This window comes from Anser anser (assembly GCF_964211835.1).
Source record: "Anser anser genome assembly, chromosome: 3".
NCBI lineage: Eukaryota > Metazoa > Chordata > Aves > Anseriformes > Anatidae > Anser > Anser anser.
In genome coordinates this window covers 19,974,095-19,988,402 of record NC_139722.1, presented here as the reverse complement: position 1 = coordinate 19,988,402, position 14,308 = coordinate 19,974,095, and the positions used below count along the sequence as shown (strand labels likewise).

At 40.0% G+C, this 14,308-nt stretch overlaps 1 protein-coding gene across 2 annotated transcripts in view; it reads right to left on the bottom strand.

Moving 5' to 3' along the window:
- The window catches only part of PXDN (peroxidasin), an 80,707-nt gene extending 80,331 nt beyond the window's left edge, over positions 1-376 (bottom strand). For both annotated transcript variants that reach the window (XM_083829896.1, XM_083829897.1), the window contains exon 1: positions 22-376. In XM_083829896.1, the coding sequence (XP_083686022.1) occupies positions 22-239 (218 nt within the window). In that variant the 5' untranslated portion in view covers positions 240-376. The remainder of the gene's footprint in view (positions 1-21) is intronic.
- Positions 377-14,308: the final 13,932 nt, after the last annotated feature.

The window sequence follows — 14,308 nt, the reverse complement described above, 5'->3', positions numbered from 1 at the left end:
CCTGCCCGCCCGGCTACTCACAGGATGGTGGTTTGGGGCGAGACGGCGGGGACGCTCTCCAGCATCAGATGCATGCAGCGCACGGTGGTGCGGAAGCAGAGGCAGCGGCTGGGGCACCAGACGCTCCCCCGCTGCGGCGGGGGCTGCGCGGCGGCCGGCGGGGGGGTGGCGAGCCCCCCGCCGCGGAGCAGCAGCAGGAGCAGGAGACAGAGCCCGGGGGGGGCTTCGCGCCGGGCCATGCTGCACGGCTGCGGGGCAGGAGGAGGAGGAGGAAGAGGAGAGGGGCTCCGGCAGGTCCGCGTCGCGCCCGGCCGCGGCTGCCGCTCTGCTCGGCGGCGGAGGGGCGCTCCCGTCCCCCCCCCCCCGCAGGATGGAGGAGGGGACGGCGGTGGGACCGCCCCGGCCGGCGGCGGGACGGGACGGGACGGGACGGGCTGGGCTGGGCTGAGCCGTGCCGGGCCGTGCCGGGCTGGGCTGGGCCGCCCCGCCGTGGGGAGCCCCCCGTCCAGCCCCCCGCCGCTGCACCCATGGGTGCTGCGGGAGCCGCGCACCGGGCCTGGGCTGCCCCCGGGGGGGGAAAGGAGGGAGGAGGAGGGAAAAGAAGGAAGGAAGAGGGAAGGGGAAGGAAGGGAAAAAGAAGGGAGATAGAAAGGGAAGGGGAAAGAGGAGAGGAGACAAAAAAAGACAAGGGGAAGGACAGGAAAAAGAAAGTCGGTGGTGATGCCCAGATACCCCGCATGAACTGTGCTCACGGCTGAGCCTCATTTGTCCCTTTTGCTCCCGATCCCACCTGGCACAGACAATAACAGTGACCTCACATTACCCTTATGGGAAGAAGCAAGTTCCACACAACTAAGTCCTGCTGCTATTCTGCTCTGGAGGCATGGACACAACCCCTGGACTGCCTCCTCTTAGTGCACTTACTGCTGGCCTAGGCAAACCTGACGGATTTCACGAAAATTACACACTGCTAATGTGTTTGGGTAGACATGTGCACTGGCTTGGAGGTGTAAGCCCACCAGAACATATCTGTACTTATGGGAATAGTGTTTGCATCCTCAGGTCCCACAGCCTCAGCACTTCTTCAAACCAAATCCTGCACAAGAATACAAAACTAGATTCCCTTTGAGATTTCTTTCATTGCCCTAAAAACATTGTCATTCTTCTGTGGAGTCAGGTCCAACGTAGGCAGAGATATTTTCTTCAACATTCTCCACTCTTTGAGTATCCTGGGTGAAGACATTGGCAAGTCATTTCTATAACAACTGTGGTCACAACTAACCTATTGAACGTAACAAAAGCATTCTTTTATGAATTATGGGTGTCAGCACCTCCAGTTGCACCCCAGAAATAACTCGGGACACTTCTGCAGGGTTGCCTCTGATCCTTTTTCTTCAGGGAACCACATAGAGGCCATTCTTACTTAAAAACATTGCTGTGATTTTTCTTGCTCTGAATCTCACTGTGAGAAATTGGTTTTAGCATGTGAGTCAGGTAATGAATCTACTTCCACCCCACCACCACCACCACCAAATCAAACACCTCATGTGAGAAATCAGAGCCTGGAAGTGTGCTACAAGTGCTGGAAGTCACTGATGGGCTCAGTCTCAAATATGCTGAGATAAGTCATTTTCTGGAGCTTGCTTTCTGCAGAAATGCAATTTGACTAAGTTTCTCCTGAGACATCACGTTTCTCTTCTCTAAAGTGAGATGTGACTCCCTATCTCTAAGACACGAGTTAGCTGGTGGAAGCACAGATGGGTCTGTCTCATTCTAAAGAGCCCTGAGCCCTTTAAAACAGCCTTCGACCCTCCACGAGCAGGAGGCTAGCTAACTGGCCACCCGCAGGATCTGCCTGGAGGAAGACAGGGGATGCTCATTGGTGTGCAATCAGCAGTACTGATTCTTGGAGAGCCAGAGGCTCCCAGAAGACTCTTATCACTCAAATACGCTTCTGAATTAGGCACATTTCTAAATGCTGATGCAGAGCTGGGCTTAATCTGTTATTTCAACACATTGAAGTGCTCAAAAACTCATATAAATGTCAGCTGTGTCTTACAGTGGAGGATACCAGACTGAAGTAGAAGTGAGGCTTGTGAGTGTGTACTGAAGCAGAAGGTTAAAAGGTGCATCACTTCAGTGTCAACTCAGCAAGCAGCTGCTGTGTATATTGCTGCCTCTGCATTTGTAATCAGTGCTGGGCTATGTGCATAACCTGAAAATTAAGTTTGTTTCCTGGTCCAGGAAAAGCTCAGACACTTTTGACCTACAACGTGCAAGTATTGGCATGGTTGCCGGAAATGCCACTCACATCTTGGCTGTCATAAATCTGTTGTCCTGCAATGCCCATACTAAAAGCAGCAGAACAACTGAGGTTAAATAATTAAACACAATAATATAGAGATATCACTAAATCAGAATATTTGTAACATTTACAAAAATATGATAGGGGTTTACTTTGTGGTGCTGTGGTACTTTATGATGATTCTTGTCCAAAAAAAAAGTACACCGTCAAAGCTGATTACGATTTCTGCAGGAATTTAAAATGGTTCTGAAAAGTTTTTAGTATTTGGGAACTTGCTAGACTATTGTCTTATGCATTGGAAATATCTATGCTATACATATGCAATTCCAAGTGTAAGATTAAAAGGACGTGGATATTTTCCTCCTAATTAGGTGATTTAGCCTTAACATGTTACATAGCATCCTTGCCATTTACTTTAAGTTGCATGTATCCTCCAGGCTCTTGGCTAATCTGTTATGAATTCCTCATAAGTCATTTCCTTTGGACTTTTTTCATGCCCTGTAGAATCTGGTAGTGTATCAGGTGGCATGCAATTAGCTCAGCACTAGACACTGGGTAGCATATTAATGCATCTAATTAAAATATAATGCAGATTAATCTGACATTCATTGAGATGCCGAGGCAGCAGTCAGTTCTTTCCCTGTCAGTGCACTGATGAAAGACCCAAACATAAAGGCTACTTTTTCCAAGGCCAAGAACTCTATCTTGTTTTCAGTCTATAAAACACTAGCTTGGCAGGGAAGAGAAGAGAGAAATATGAGTAGATTGAGAAGTCATCTCGGGGATGAATAAGAAGATCCAAAAAAGCTTTCAAGAGATTTTCTCAAGTAGCAAAGGGGGAATTTAAAAAGATGTTTAAAGAGTGGGTTAAAAAGGAAATCCATTTTATTCAAAGCTGTATAGAAAAGCTATTTACAGTATTATGTCTCAATCTAATTTTTTGAAGTTCTCATCATTTCTTAACTGTTCTTCATAAACTTTCTGTAATATGAGATGTTTCATCCCCAAATTATGATTTATTTTTTGAAATAAACAAAGTTGGAATCTTGTGGAAAAACGTATTTTATTACGTAACTGAAGACCATACCAGTTGCACAAGGGAGAAGACAAATATCTGGTGTTTCTTAAGTTTTTTTAATGTTTGCTTTCACAACTTCATAATCTTGTCTATTTCTTTTTTCTTTCTTTTTTCTTTCTTTTTTTTTTTCTTTTTTTTCCTCACAAACTTTTTTTTTCAATAAAATAACTAGAGTAAGAAGTTTGTCTTGAGCAAACTTGAGACACAAAGTGTTCAGGGCTACTATAGCTGAAATCAATGAGAAACAGTTCAGTGACTTCAGCAAGAAGAAAATCAGGCCCAAAGGCTTCTTCTATATGATCATTTATCATATTCATAAAACCGTAGCATGTAAAGATTGGATAAAATCTTATCCTTCTGTGAATTTAATTTAAATCTCTGTCTTCTGGTCCTTGCATGGTTTTGTTGCTACAAACACAGACACCATGATGTGGTCTCCCTTCCCTCCCAGTTAAAAAAAAAAAAATCTGGTTTATCTACATCTTATTTTCCTTCCTAAAATGCATTGGAAAAAAAAATAGTATAATGGGTAAAAGAATATTTGTAAAATGTGCAGGATCATTTCTGTTGACCCTGCATATAAATATCCATGCAAAAAATGACTTCTGTTTCTGATTTCTTTAGTTGAGGAGTTCACCTATCAAATATATACTTATATATGCTGGAAATGAAAGACCTTTCTTTCTGAGTGCTGGGAGAAATGTTTACCTTACAAATAGATATAGTGTAAACCTCCATTTCTTTTCAAGTTTCCTGTGTCAAATACATTTTAAGCTTCCTTTGTCAAATACTGCCACTTGCTGGTTTTACTCCATACCAGTAATTTAGTTTTATAGCTTTTGCTTAACTGAAGTAGTGAAAAAAAAATATTTTTAAAAGATCAAATAATTAATATCTTTATATTCGTTTTTGATAAAAATTCAGATATAAGAAATACAGGCACAAATCCTCTTTGGTTTAGTTTATACAGTTAACATTCTATCTCTGGATATGAAAAGAGGCATTCAAGATATGTCGAAATGTCTTCAGATATGTGACAATGGAAACATGTTCCATTGACTATGGCAGACACAGAATTGTGACCCCATTTATTGTTTAGGTCCAATTTGGTCAGCAGTAACTGTAACAGTTAAGAGGAGCAGATTGTAAAAATAGCTGATAAAAAAAGCACCATAAAAACACAAGTAAAGTGTTTCTCTTATAATATGCTACCAGAGGACTCTGAAGCTTAAATACATCTGATCTTTAATCTTCCAAAAACAGAAGCAAAACTCATGGTTTCTGAAAGAATATAATAATGCCTTTTATTTCTATTACACATGCAAGTGAATGTTGTGGTGTAGCTGGATGGCTTGTGAACAAGTATGCTAAACTCAGGGTGCCAGCCAAGTCAATTATTTAAATTCATGAATACTTGTTCATAAGTTTTTCTCAAATATCCAGGAAAGCTTATGTTATGCTCAGATACATACTTTATGAAATACTGTATGCTTTGCCATAGTCAGATTAGTCAGAGGCAATATAACTTCTCTGACCACGAACTTTCAAGAGTTTATGACATCTGCTGGCCCAGCAAAGGCTGAGGATATTGCCTCCACAGAATCTGGATTCACATACCCTTCTTCTTCTTAGTTGGGACAGCGATTATATTGATATCATTCAAAGGTAAAATTTTTATTTCCTGTATATAAAGTTAATCTCCAGGGAAAATTGCACCTTGCCCAATTACATTTTGAAAAAGGGTTCTGTCTCAGTTCAAACAAGAATGTACTGTTCTCTCTGGCATGTGCTAGGGCATCTGTAATTGCCTCATGTTTTGTAGATCATCAGAACATACGTTGTTAATCTCTTTATAACAAGAAATTCCTTGGACAGATTCTATATAAATTGGCAAAAAAAGCACAGGTTCTCTTCCAAAGTATCTTCATCCAGCCTACCTGGTGCTAATATATGTGTCCAAGGTAGGATGCTTACTGTATCTTAAATCAACCAGTGGTAATTTATGTTTGCCAGATATTTTGGGGTTTTGGACATTCTTCCTTAGTGTGTCCTCACTTTCAAAGACAGCATTTTTTAGGGGTAGCTATGGTGGGAAACAGACTAACCCACTATCTGCTATTTAGGGAAACACCTTTCACCCATCGTCTTTGTTTTTGAATAACTGTGCAATATGAATCTACTAGATAGAACTATTTGTCTTTTTTTTTTTTTTTTTTCTATCACAAAGAATGCAGTGGGGGTAAAAATATCAGTTGGAGAGTCAGGTTTGAAAAGTAGATAGTGCAATAGGATAACACACTTTTTATCCTTCTGGCTTTTTTAATGATAGACTAGAAAAATAATATTAAATAAAAATGAAAAATAATACTAGGAGCAGCTTTAGCAAGCTGCTTAAAACTTCAGAAATGATAGGTCCTTGCTCAATAGCTAGCCAACATATTAGTGGAAGAATTTTCCTAAAGGAAAATACGAAAAATCCCCTGAAGAAACTTTCCCAAAGAAAAATGCACTCACACCAATGAGCTCCTTGGTTTCCCACATAGTAGTTTTCCTTAATATCAGCATAAAAGGAAATTGGGTGTTAGTAGTCTAATCCCTTGCCTACACTGAGGAAATACCTTACCTGGAAGAGATTTCAGGCTATTATTTGTACTACAGCTGTGCCTGGAGACTTTAGCCGAGATCAGAGACACCAGGCCACATGATTCACGGACATAAATAAAAAGCAGTGCCTTCTCTGAAGACAGACGATGCGGTAGGACTGTGCCCATTTCTTAGATGCTTACTGTCAGGGCTCAGAGCATATCCCCCCTCCAGGGCACGTGGCTGCTGGTATGCAAGGCCAGCCTGTGAGGAGCAGAGCTGGTCCCTAAGGAGAAAGATCTGCCATGGGGAAAGTCAGAGCACGCTGTGAGGGCCCACAGCACTCATTTGATGCATGTGAGGCTGCACCTGGAAGGACACATCCCTTCCTGGGCTCTCCAGATCAAGGGGATGTTGAGAAAACAGGAGTTCAGCAGAGGGCTACTCAGATGTCCAAATGCCGTTAGTGCATGACCTATAAGCAGATGCTGAGGAATCTGGGCTTGTTTTATCTGTTGAAATGGGGGCAAGGGTTTGATCTAACAGCAGCTGATAACACCTTGAAGAGAAACTACAAAAAAAAAAAAAAAGTGAATGCCAAAAATTCTTTGCAGTGGCAGGTGATATATATAGCAAGATGCAGTGGTTGTAAATTATCACTTGAAAAGTTGGACATTGGGTAAAAATACCAGGATGGTAACATGGCACTGGCATGGGTTACCAGAAATGCTGGGAATCCCTATTGTGAAAGGTTCTCAAGATTTGACTAGACAAAGACGTGTTTGGTTTGTGGTAATGTTGGCAATAGTCCTGGTCTGAGCAGGAGATAGGCCGAGAGACCTTCCAGTCAACATTCTGTGGTCTTGCCCTTAGTTGACTTGCTGTTTGGAAATGCTCACCTCTTGCTGTTACCAGCTTGGATAAGACTACTCACAAGCCTAAAAGAAGGTGAGTCATAAGCAACTTCACCAGTATGACACAATCTGAGACAGGAATGGCCTTCTCTAGTCATCATGGCCTCAGCTTCCAGAGAAATGCAACAGTTCTTCTGGAGCTTTTAATCAAAGTAAAACTGTTTGGTTAGAGTAATAGTTTAACAGTTAAAGAAAAGTGTCTGAGAAAACCAGAAGTATTGTAATATTTCAGTGGGAGATTCAGATGATTTTTTTTTTTAACAGAGATTTTTGTATTTAAAAATAATAAACCAGAAAGATAGAGTTCTTTAAACTTTCAGGTCAGATACCAAACTGCACTGAGATAGGAGGGTGTGTTCAGCAAGCTTGCCTGAGATTTGGGCTATCAGCAGACCTCCCTCAACTCATCCATGTTTTCCTAGCTGATCAAAGTCAACAGGATGGTTCAACTAGGGTGGGCTAGCTCAGTCCTGCTCTCTCCCTCGGGGTAGTTTTGATGTCCTCTAATTGCTCCCTGGATTGCCTAACTCCTGTTTGATCTTTCTCCTTTAGTCACCTTTGATGTTCTGTTGTTGTTTGTTACAGGATCTCTGTTTAGGATTAAGTCATTTTAGAGAGTAAGACATTCCTGCAAAGTGAAATACAAGCAAATAAGTGCTAAAAAGAGAACAAAACCAAAATGTGTTATTTGCTCCAGGTGGCCAACTTAATTACCACGTTTGTGTTACAGTAGGAGAGAAATCGGGGGTCTTGATTTGCAGCTGAGGTTCTTGTTTCATGCCTAAATTTCAGGTCCACTCAATTGGGCTATCTTCCTATTGGCCCTTGAATTCTGGAACGGCCCATCAAAGAGCACAACAGTCTTTCCAGATGCCAGGTTTAGATAAGACTAAGCAGAACTGACAGCCTGCTCAAGAAGTAAATGGAGAAAAAAACACTACGCAAAGTAGTAGCAACGTTAGTCTCCTTTGCATGCAAATCAACACAATGGAAATTATCTTCATTTACATAGAGAGTAATTATTTTCTCAATAATCCACTGCCCTCCACTAATAATTTTGTCCTATATTCATCCACAAAATAGACATTAGGCTGTTTTTTTTCTTTGTTTGTTTTCTTTGCATAGTCTGTGGAAAGCAAAACTATTCCCATCTAGTTCAGATTGGAAGTGATGATACCTTTAAAGTATGGCTGGGTATGGGAGTTAAGTATCTATCCCTAACATTTAACTTGAAACTTTATTTAGTTGAAAGAGTTTTAGAAAATTGATATTTTTTTTTCTTTCATTTCTCTCACTGTCAGTTCTCATTGTATTTCTCTCACTATCTCTTTATATTTTCCCTAGCAGAACAACAGCTAAAAATGGTTGGCAGGAAGTAATAAGGTTGAGAAAGAAAATTGTTCATTTTTTGTTTTAATTTGATTGTGGGTTTTTTTTGTTGTTGTTTTTGTTGTTGTTTTATCAAAAAAAGTGATAAAAAAAAAACAAGTGCAATTAAAATTTTCTATTCACTTGAAATATTTTCTAGGAAAAATATATGTCATATTTCAACCTGAAACTAACTCACCTTCTCTCTTAACTCAAAAAGTGAAAGTATTTTTACTGTAAATAGGCACCAAATGCCTTTTACCTCACCATTATATATTGAACCATTAGCACGGTGCTATACTATACTTTGCATGGTATTTTTTCAACTACACTGAAATATAATTGCATTGAAATTCAGTTAGGTAAAGTCTAATCCAGAATTTTGTGGAGAAAGAAACACAGAAAAAAAGTGTCTGTTCTTTAACAGGAATCCATTAGCAAACCAACAACTGACTGGCATTTAAGTACAAAAAACTAGACCTTAACATCAAAAATAAATCTCAGTATCATTCATAGTATCATCATGAAAAACATTCTTTCAGTATTTTAATTTGTAACTTTTGCAGAGGCACCAGGATTAAAAGGACACAGTCATTAATTCTTCATTTCAGATTTTCTTTTTCATCCTTCTTAATGTTTTCCCTGCTCTTTTTCTCCCAGGCACAGAGTTTTTAGGTCTTAGATTTAATAAACAGAGTATTAGAAGGTGCTCAAGTGACTCCTAATTCAGTTTCTTAGTTTTAAGTCACAGTGCTAATTTTTTTTCTCGATTGTTACAAATTTCTGTTATTAATATATATATATATTTATACTGGGGAAGGTGAAACTCAGTGGCCCAGAAGCAGAAGAGTTGTTCCTTCTTCTGGAGGCTGGAGAAGCCGGAGGAGTCAGCAGAGAGCTGAGAGCCATGTCTCAGAGAGGGTGCAAAGAAGCTTCCTGGGACTAAGGGACCTAAGAAAGGAGAATGAGATTCAAATAGTCATTGCTTAGCTTGGAAGTAAGGACATGGAAACACATAGGAACATCTGTGTAACCCTTTTCATTTCTCAACTAGGTGTTCTGAGCCTTCCCTATAAAAAGAAAAAAATAAAAAAATATTACTCGTTCAAAACCTGTCTTCTGTTTAAAATCTTTTTTTGTTCTTTGGAGAGCTTAACATGAGGAGAATGCCTAGGTAGATCCTCATCAAAACCAGCTCTGGACCTTGCCACAATCATATTTCGAAGTCCTGCTCATTAAATTCATTGTTTCTCTTGACTTCAGTGAGACTGGGGGTGTATGGGAGCAGTTGGTATGTTTACAACAGATAATTTATTAGAAGAGTATTAATAAGAACATAGCATATATATTTTATCCTTTATCTGTGGACTTGTTTGTAATAAGCATTTTATTATGTGTATCACATCTCTTAGGAAATAGTGGGCGAATTCAATCTGAAATTTGTAAAAGCATGGTTTAGCCAGGATTTTCAAACTGAACTATGTAAGAACATTTTTCCAGGGTGTTAAGCACCTCTGTTCAGACAGCTTCTGATCATGTGTAAACAAGATGCACATGGGATGGTTTGCATGATCCTATCTATAGATAAGGTCACATCATGTGCAATGCTAGGAGCAGCACTTGAATCAGCATGTCCAATTAGAGACACAACCTTTGCCATGAATATTGCTTCTTGATTATTTACATACCTACCCTGAAAAAAAAAAAAAAGATTCTTTTTTTGTGCTAGGCAATTCAAAGGGGATTATAACTATGCATAGTCATAACAGTAATAAGTACACAAATACACAAACTCAGCAGTTCAATTGATCATGTAATACCTGTTTCCAGGCATTTTTATATACATGTATCACAGTTTCACTCTTCATTCTAAATGTTGTGCATCTACTCTCTTACAATTGCTTAAAAAGAACACTCCTTTCTTTCTCAGGGAATGAAATATTCTTCCAGAAAATATGTACTCCAGACCTGCCTCCTAGTATGGACTCAGCTTAAGTTATTTTCAGAAATTGCCCTTACATGTATTCTGATAACCATAGATGCTGAAAATGAAGAAGGGTAGAATAATGGGAAGTGAAATTCAAAAGATTAAAACTCCCTCTCCTCTCCTCTCCTCTCCTCTCCTCTCCTCTCCTCTCCTCTCCTCTCCTCTCCTCTCCTCTCCTCTCCTCTCCTCTCCTCTCCTCTCCTCTCCTCTCCTCTCCTCTCCTCTCCTCTCCTCTCCTCTCCTCTCCTCTCCTCTCCTCTCCTCTCCTCTCCTCTCCTCTCCTCTCCTCTCCTCTCCTCTCCTCTCCTCTCTCCTCTCTCCTCTCTCCTCTCTCCTCTCTCCTCTCTCCTCTCTCCTCTCTCCTCTCTCCTCTCTCCTCTCTCCTCTCTCCTCTCTCCTCTCTCCTCTCTCCTCTCTCCTCTCTCCTCTCTCCTCTCTCATCTCCTCTCAAAAAGGTAACATAAAAGTGAGAAGGTGAGAGAAAGACAATTTGATGCCTGCCAGAACAAATTGAACAGGCTGAAATTTGTTAAATTTGCTGCTACTGCTGTTGACGTTACTTGCCTGGGTGGAGCTGCAAAACTAGATTTTACTATGAACACTTCTTTCTGCACTTTACTAAAAGTACCTACCTGTGTGAGTGAAATGTGAGCTAAAAAATAAAGTTCTTTTCCTCATACAAGAGGTATACCTGATCCATCTTTCCCTGAGAAACTTGAAGTTGTGAGGTATCAGTATATTTCATCACAGAAGATTAACTCTAAAAATGTGTCTGGGTGTATAGACATGAGAGGTGAACAGGTACTCTGTCATGTGTAGTCAAAAGAGATGAATGCCTATTTTAACAAAAAGGGTTAGATAGTACTCAAGTCAGAGCAGAGACCTTACTTTTTACCTAGGCTTACCTTGTCTGTTGGTGCAGACGTTTGTATTTGATCTGATTAAATATGAATGTGGCTCATATCTTGGGCCTTCAGCTGGGCAGAGCCTCAAGGCTCTGGGGAATTGCTAAGGATTTTGTGAGCAGCACACTCCACAATTAGGGATTATGTGCACATATGCACACACTAGTCTTTTGTGTTGGTTACAAAGAAAAATTAAATTTATAGTTTCATGCATGTGAATAATAAATCTCTTTAAGAACAATGCCTCAGGCAATGACAACATGGGCCAGAATGAGAAAGATTTAAATGTGTAAAACTCTCAAAAACTGCTTCCATTTTGCTACTTCTCCTTAATGTGTAAATCCAGTAATGACTAGTGTACTACTGTTGTCTCTTTGTAAAAGCTACGGTCAACAAAGAACAGAATAGAAGCAAATCTGTAAGTTAGGAGGTCACTGAATATCTCATTCTGTATAAACTGCTATTTACTAACAGCACATTCCTCAGATCTTATTGAATATTATGTATTTACTTACACTAATTCAAGTAAGAAAACCATATAAAATGACCACAACCAACTCATTATCATCACAAAAAACGGAGAAAAAAAATGTAGCTGCTTGTACTGTTCCAATTATAAGTAGTCTCCGTGTATAAAACAATGACACTTTTTCATGACAAGTAACCACAGAGAGGACCTAAACTAAAAGTGTTCTCTAAAGCCTAGTTTGAAGCAGTTAGTGCTGTGGTCACCCCAGTGACTCTCTCTGCCACAGCTGCTGGTGTCCCTGAAGCTGCTGCAGGTCTCACCCCCTCAGCCACCCCCAGTTCACTGGGGCCTGCAGCCCCAGAGCCACTGGTGAGCCATAGCAGACAAGCATCACTAGAGGAGTCAGGAGCAAGGGACATTCTCATGTGAGGTTACATGACCCGACCAAGAAGGTAACCTGGCCCAAGGCTCTGTTTTTCAGTGAGATGTTCATTCTTTCTTTAAATGTCAAATGAAAATTGGGTGCTTGAGCAAAATCATACGTGCCCACAAGTATAGGTTATGCAACACACACAATGTGTCTGGGCTGCAGAAAGAAGCTGTTAATCTGCAATCCCAACAGTACAGTTGGTTGCTCCTTAGATGTGCTCTTGTAGAAGTGTGTGTGGCCCTAACGTCTGGTGTGCAGTGAGAAACAGTTGTTTTTGGTTTGGTTTTGTTTTTAGTGAAGCATTGTTTGACTTTTCAGTGTTAAGATCTTATTTTCAGATCATAAGGAGAGGACCCATGTGAAGCTAAGATTAAAGCTTTTCTTGTTGACAGCCTAAATTGTGTAGCAAAAGGAGGAAAAATTTCAGACTGAGCAGAGCCCAAAGCTTAATGCAAAAAAAAGTAATAAGTGCAAGTGTTAGTATGTGAATCTCAGAAAAACAAAACGGCTTTTAACAACTTGCACTGGGCATATGTCTGCATGCTTTTTCTTCTTGGAATAGTTTTGAAACCGTGCTGCAAATGTTTCTGTCTTTTGAGTTCCTCTCTCCAGTTTTTATGCTGAAAAGAATACCCATATTTTTGATGGTCTGACTCTGTCCCATTTCCTTTGCTTTTTACTGACCCTGTGTACCTGTTCTTCAGCTTTTGATGTGTCTGTTTTGATCCTTTCCGCAGACAATTTGGCTGCCCGTGATCTTTGGAAGCATTTGTGAGGAGTGACTTTCAATGTGCAGCCAGTGAACCCCAGGGAATCCACAAGTTGCTCCTAACAGTCCATGAGAGGTAGTTTAAAAAAAATCAAGTCTACAGTTGGCAGGGTTGAATGTTCCATTTGAGATCAACGCTTCCATTGAAAAAAGTGTCTGCAATGCAAACTCTTGCTCTAAATTTATATTGGATTTTCTCCCCAACTAGTGTTAAATGAATAACTGATTTCACATGCTCCATTCCACATCATCTCTCCCTTTATGATGGAAGTAAAACTTCTCTGTATATACGTGTGACAAAAAAAGGGTTTGGAGTTGTTTGTGAATATAGTTTCTGTTTTTTTTTTTTTTTTCTGGTTTTAGTATTATTGAGGCAAATAATCTTATTTGTGATCTTAAAATTAAAATCCATGAATGACCAAAAATGATACATTGTACATAAAGAACTCAATGACATGAAGGATTAAATAAAAGGGGGAAGACTGGAGATTGCTTGGGGATAATACAAAATTCTTGCAGTATTCTGAAACCTGATCAAAATGTAATGGTTGATCACAGGTCTAAGAGCCATTATTAAGCAGACAGGAAAGAGAAAAATATAGTCTTGAGGATATAAAAACATGTGGAAGGTTTCTGGGCAATAGCAACAGAGGGATTTAGAATAACATATAAAGGCATTGCTTGGTATATTGGGCACAGTAGGCTGAAGAAGGATTAACTCAAAGAAAGTTCAGGAAGGATTAAGTCCACGAACACAGAGAAAGGCCTGTTGATCACAACAATGGGCAGATAGTCTTATGAGAGTAGAAGAGTTGGCTCATGTCCCTTGGCAAAGGGATTTCTCAGAGGAAATACTAATGGTTGCAGGAAACAGAAACTGGGGGTGGGCATTAACTGCTTCTGCTACCACTGATCAGTTGATTACTAAGGTAGACAACATGCTACTATTGCACACACCATAACGTACTAGCCTGGTGGTGTAATGAATTAGGTCTTGTTGGACATACTTGTTTCCTGGTCACTGTGCCCAGTGATGATTTTATTCCATTTTATCAGAAAGAGGTAACAAAATCACAAGCTTATATTTATAGCTAAGTATATCTTTATATTTGGTATACTATGATTTGCCTGCTTACCAAGATTGAACACTGACATATTTAAGCCATTTGTCCTGGAGCTCTAAACTGCGTGTGAAGCGCTTCATGCTGCGAGAACGTTATGTCATGCATTAACAGTAAAATTCTGGCAGTCAGAGATAAAATCAGGAATAATTTTATAAATATATAGGTATATGTGGTGCAAAAATATTTGCTTCTTGAAAAAAAAAAAAAAAAAAAGCCTAATGGGAAGAAGGCAGAATCAAGTTCTAATGTGAAAAACTTTCTATTGCTTCATCAATAGCAGTCAGTGATAATTCCACAAACCTAACAAGAAACAGAAAAGATCTGAAAGATAATGATTAAGAATAAACTTTTTTATATGATGCTAAAAACCGTGAAC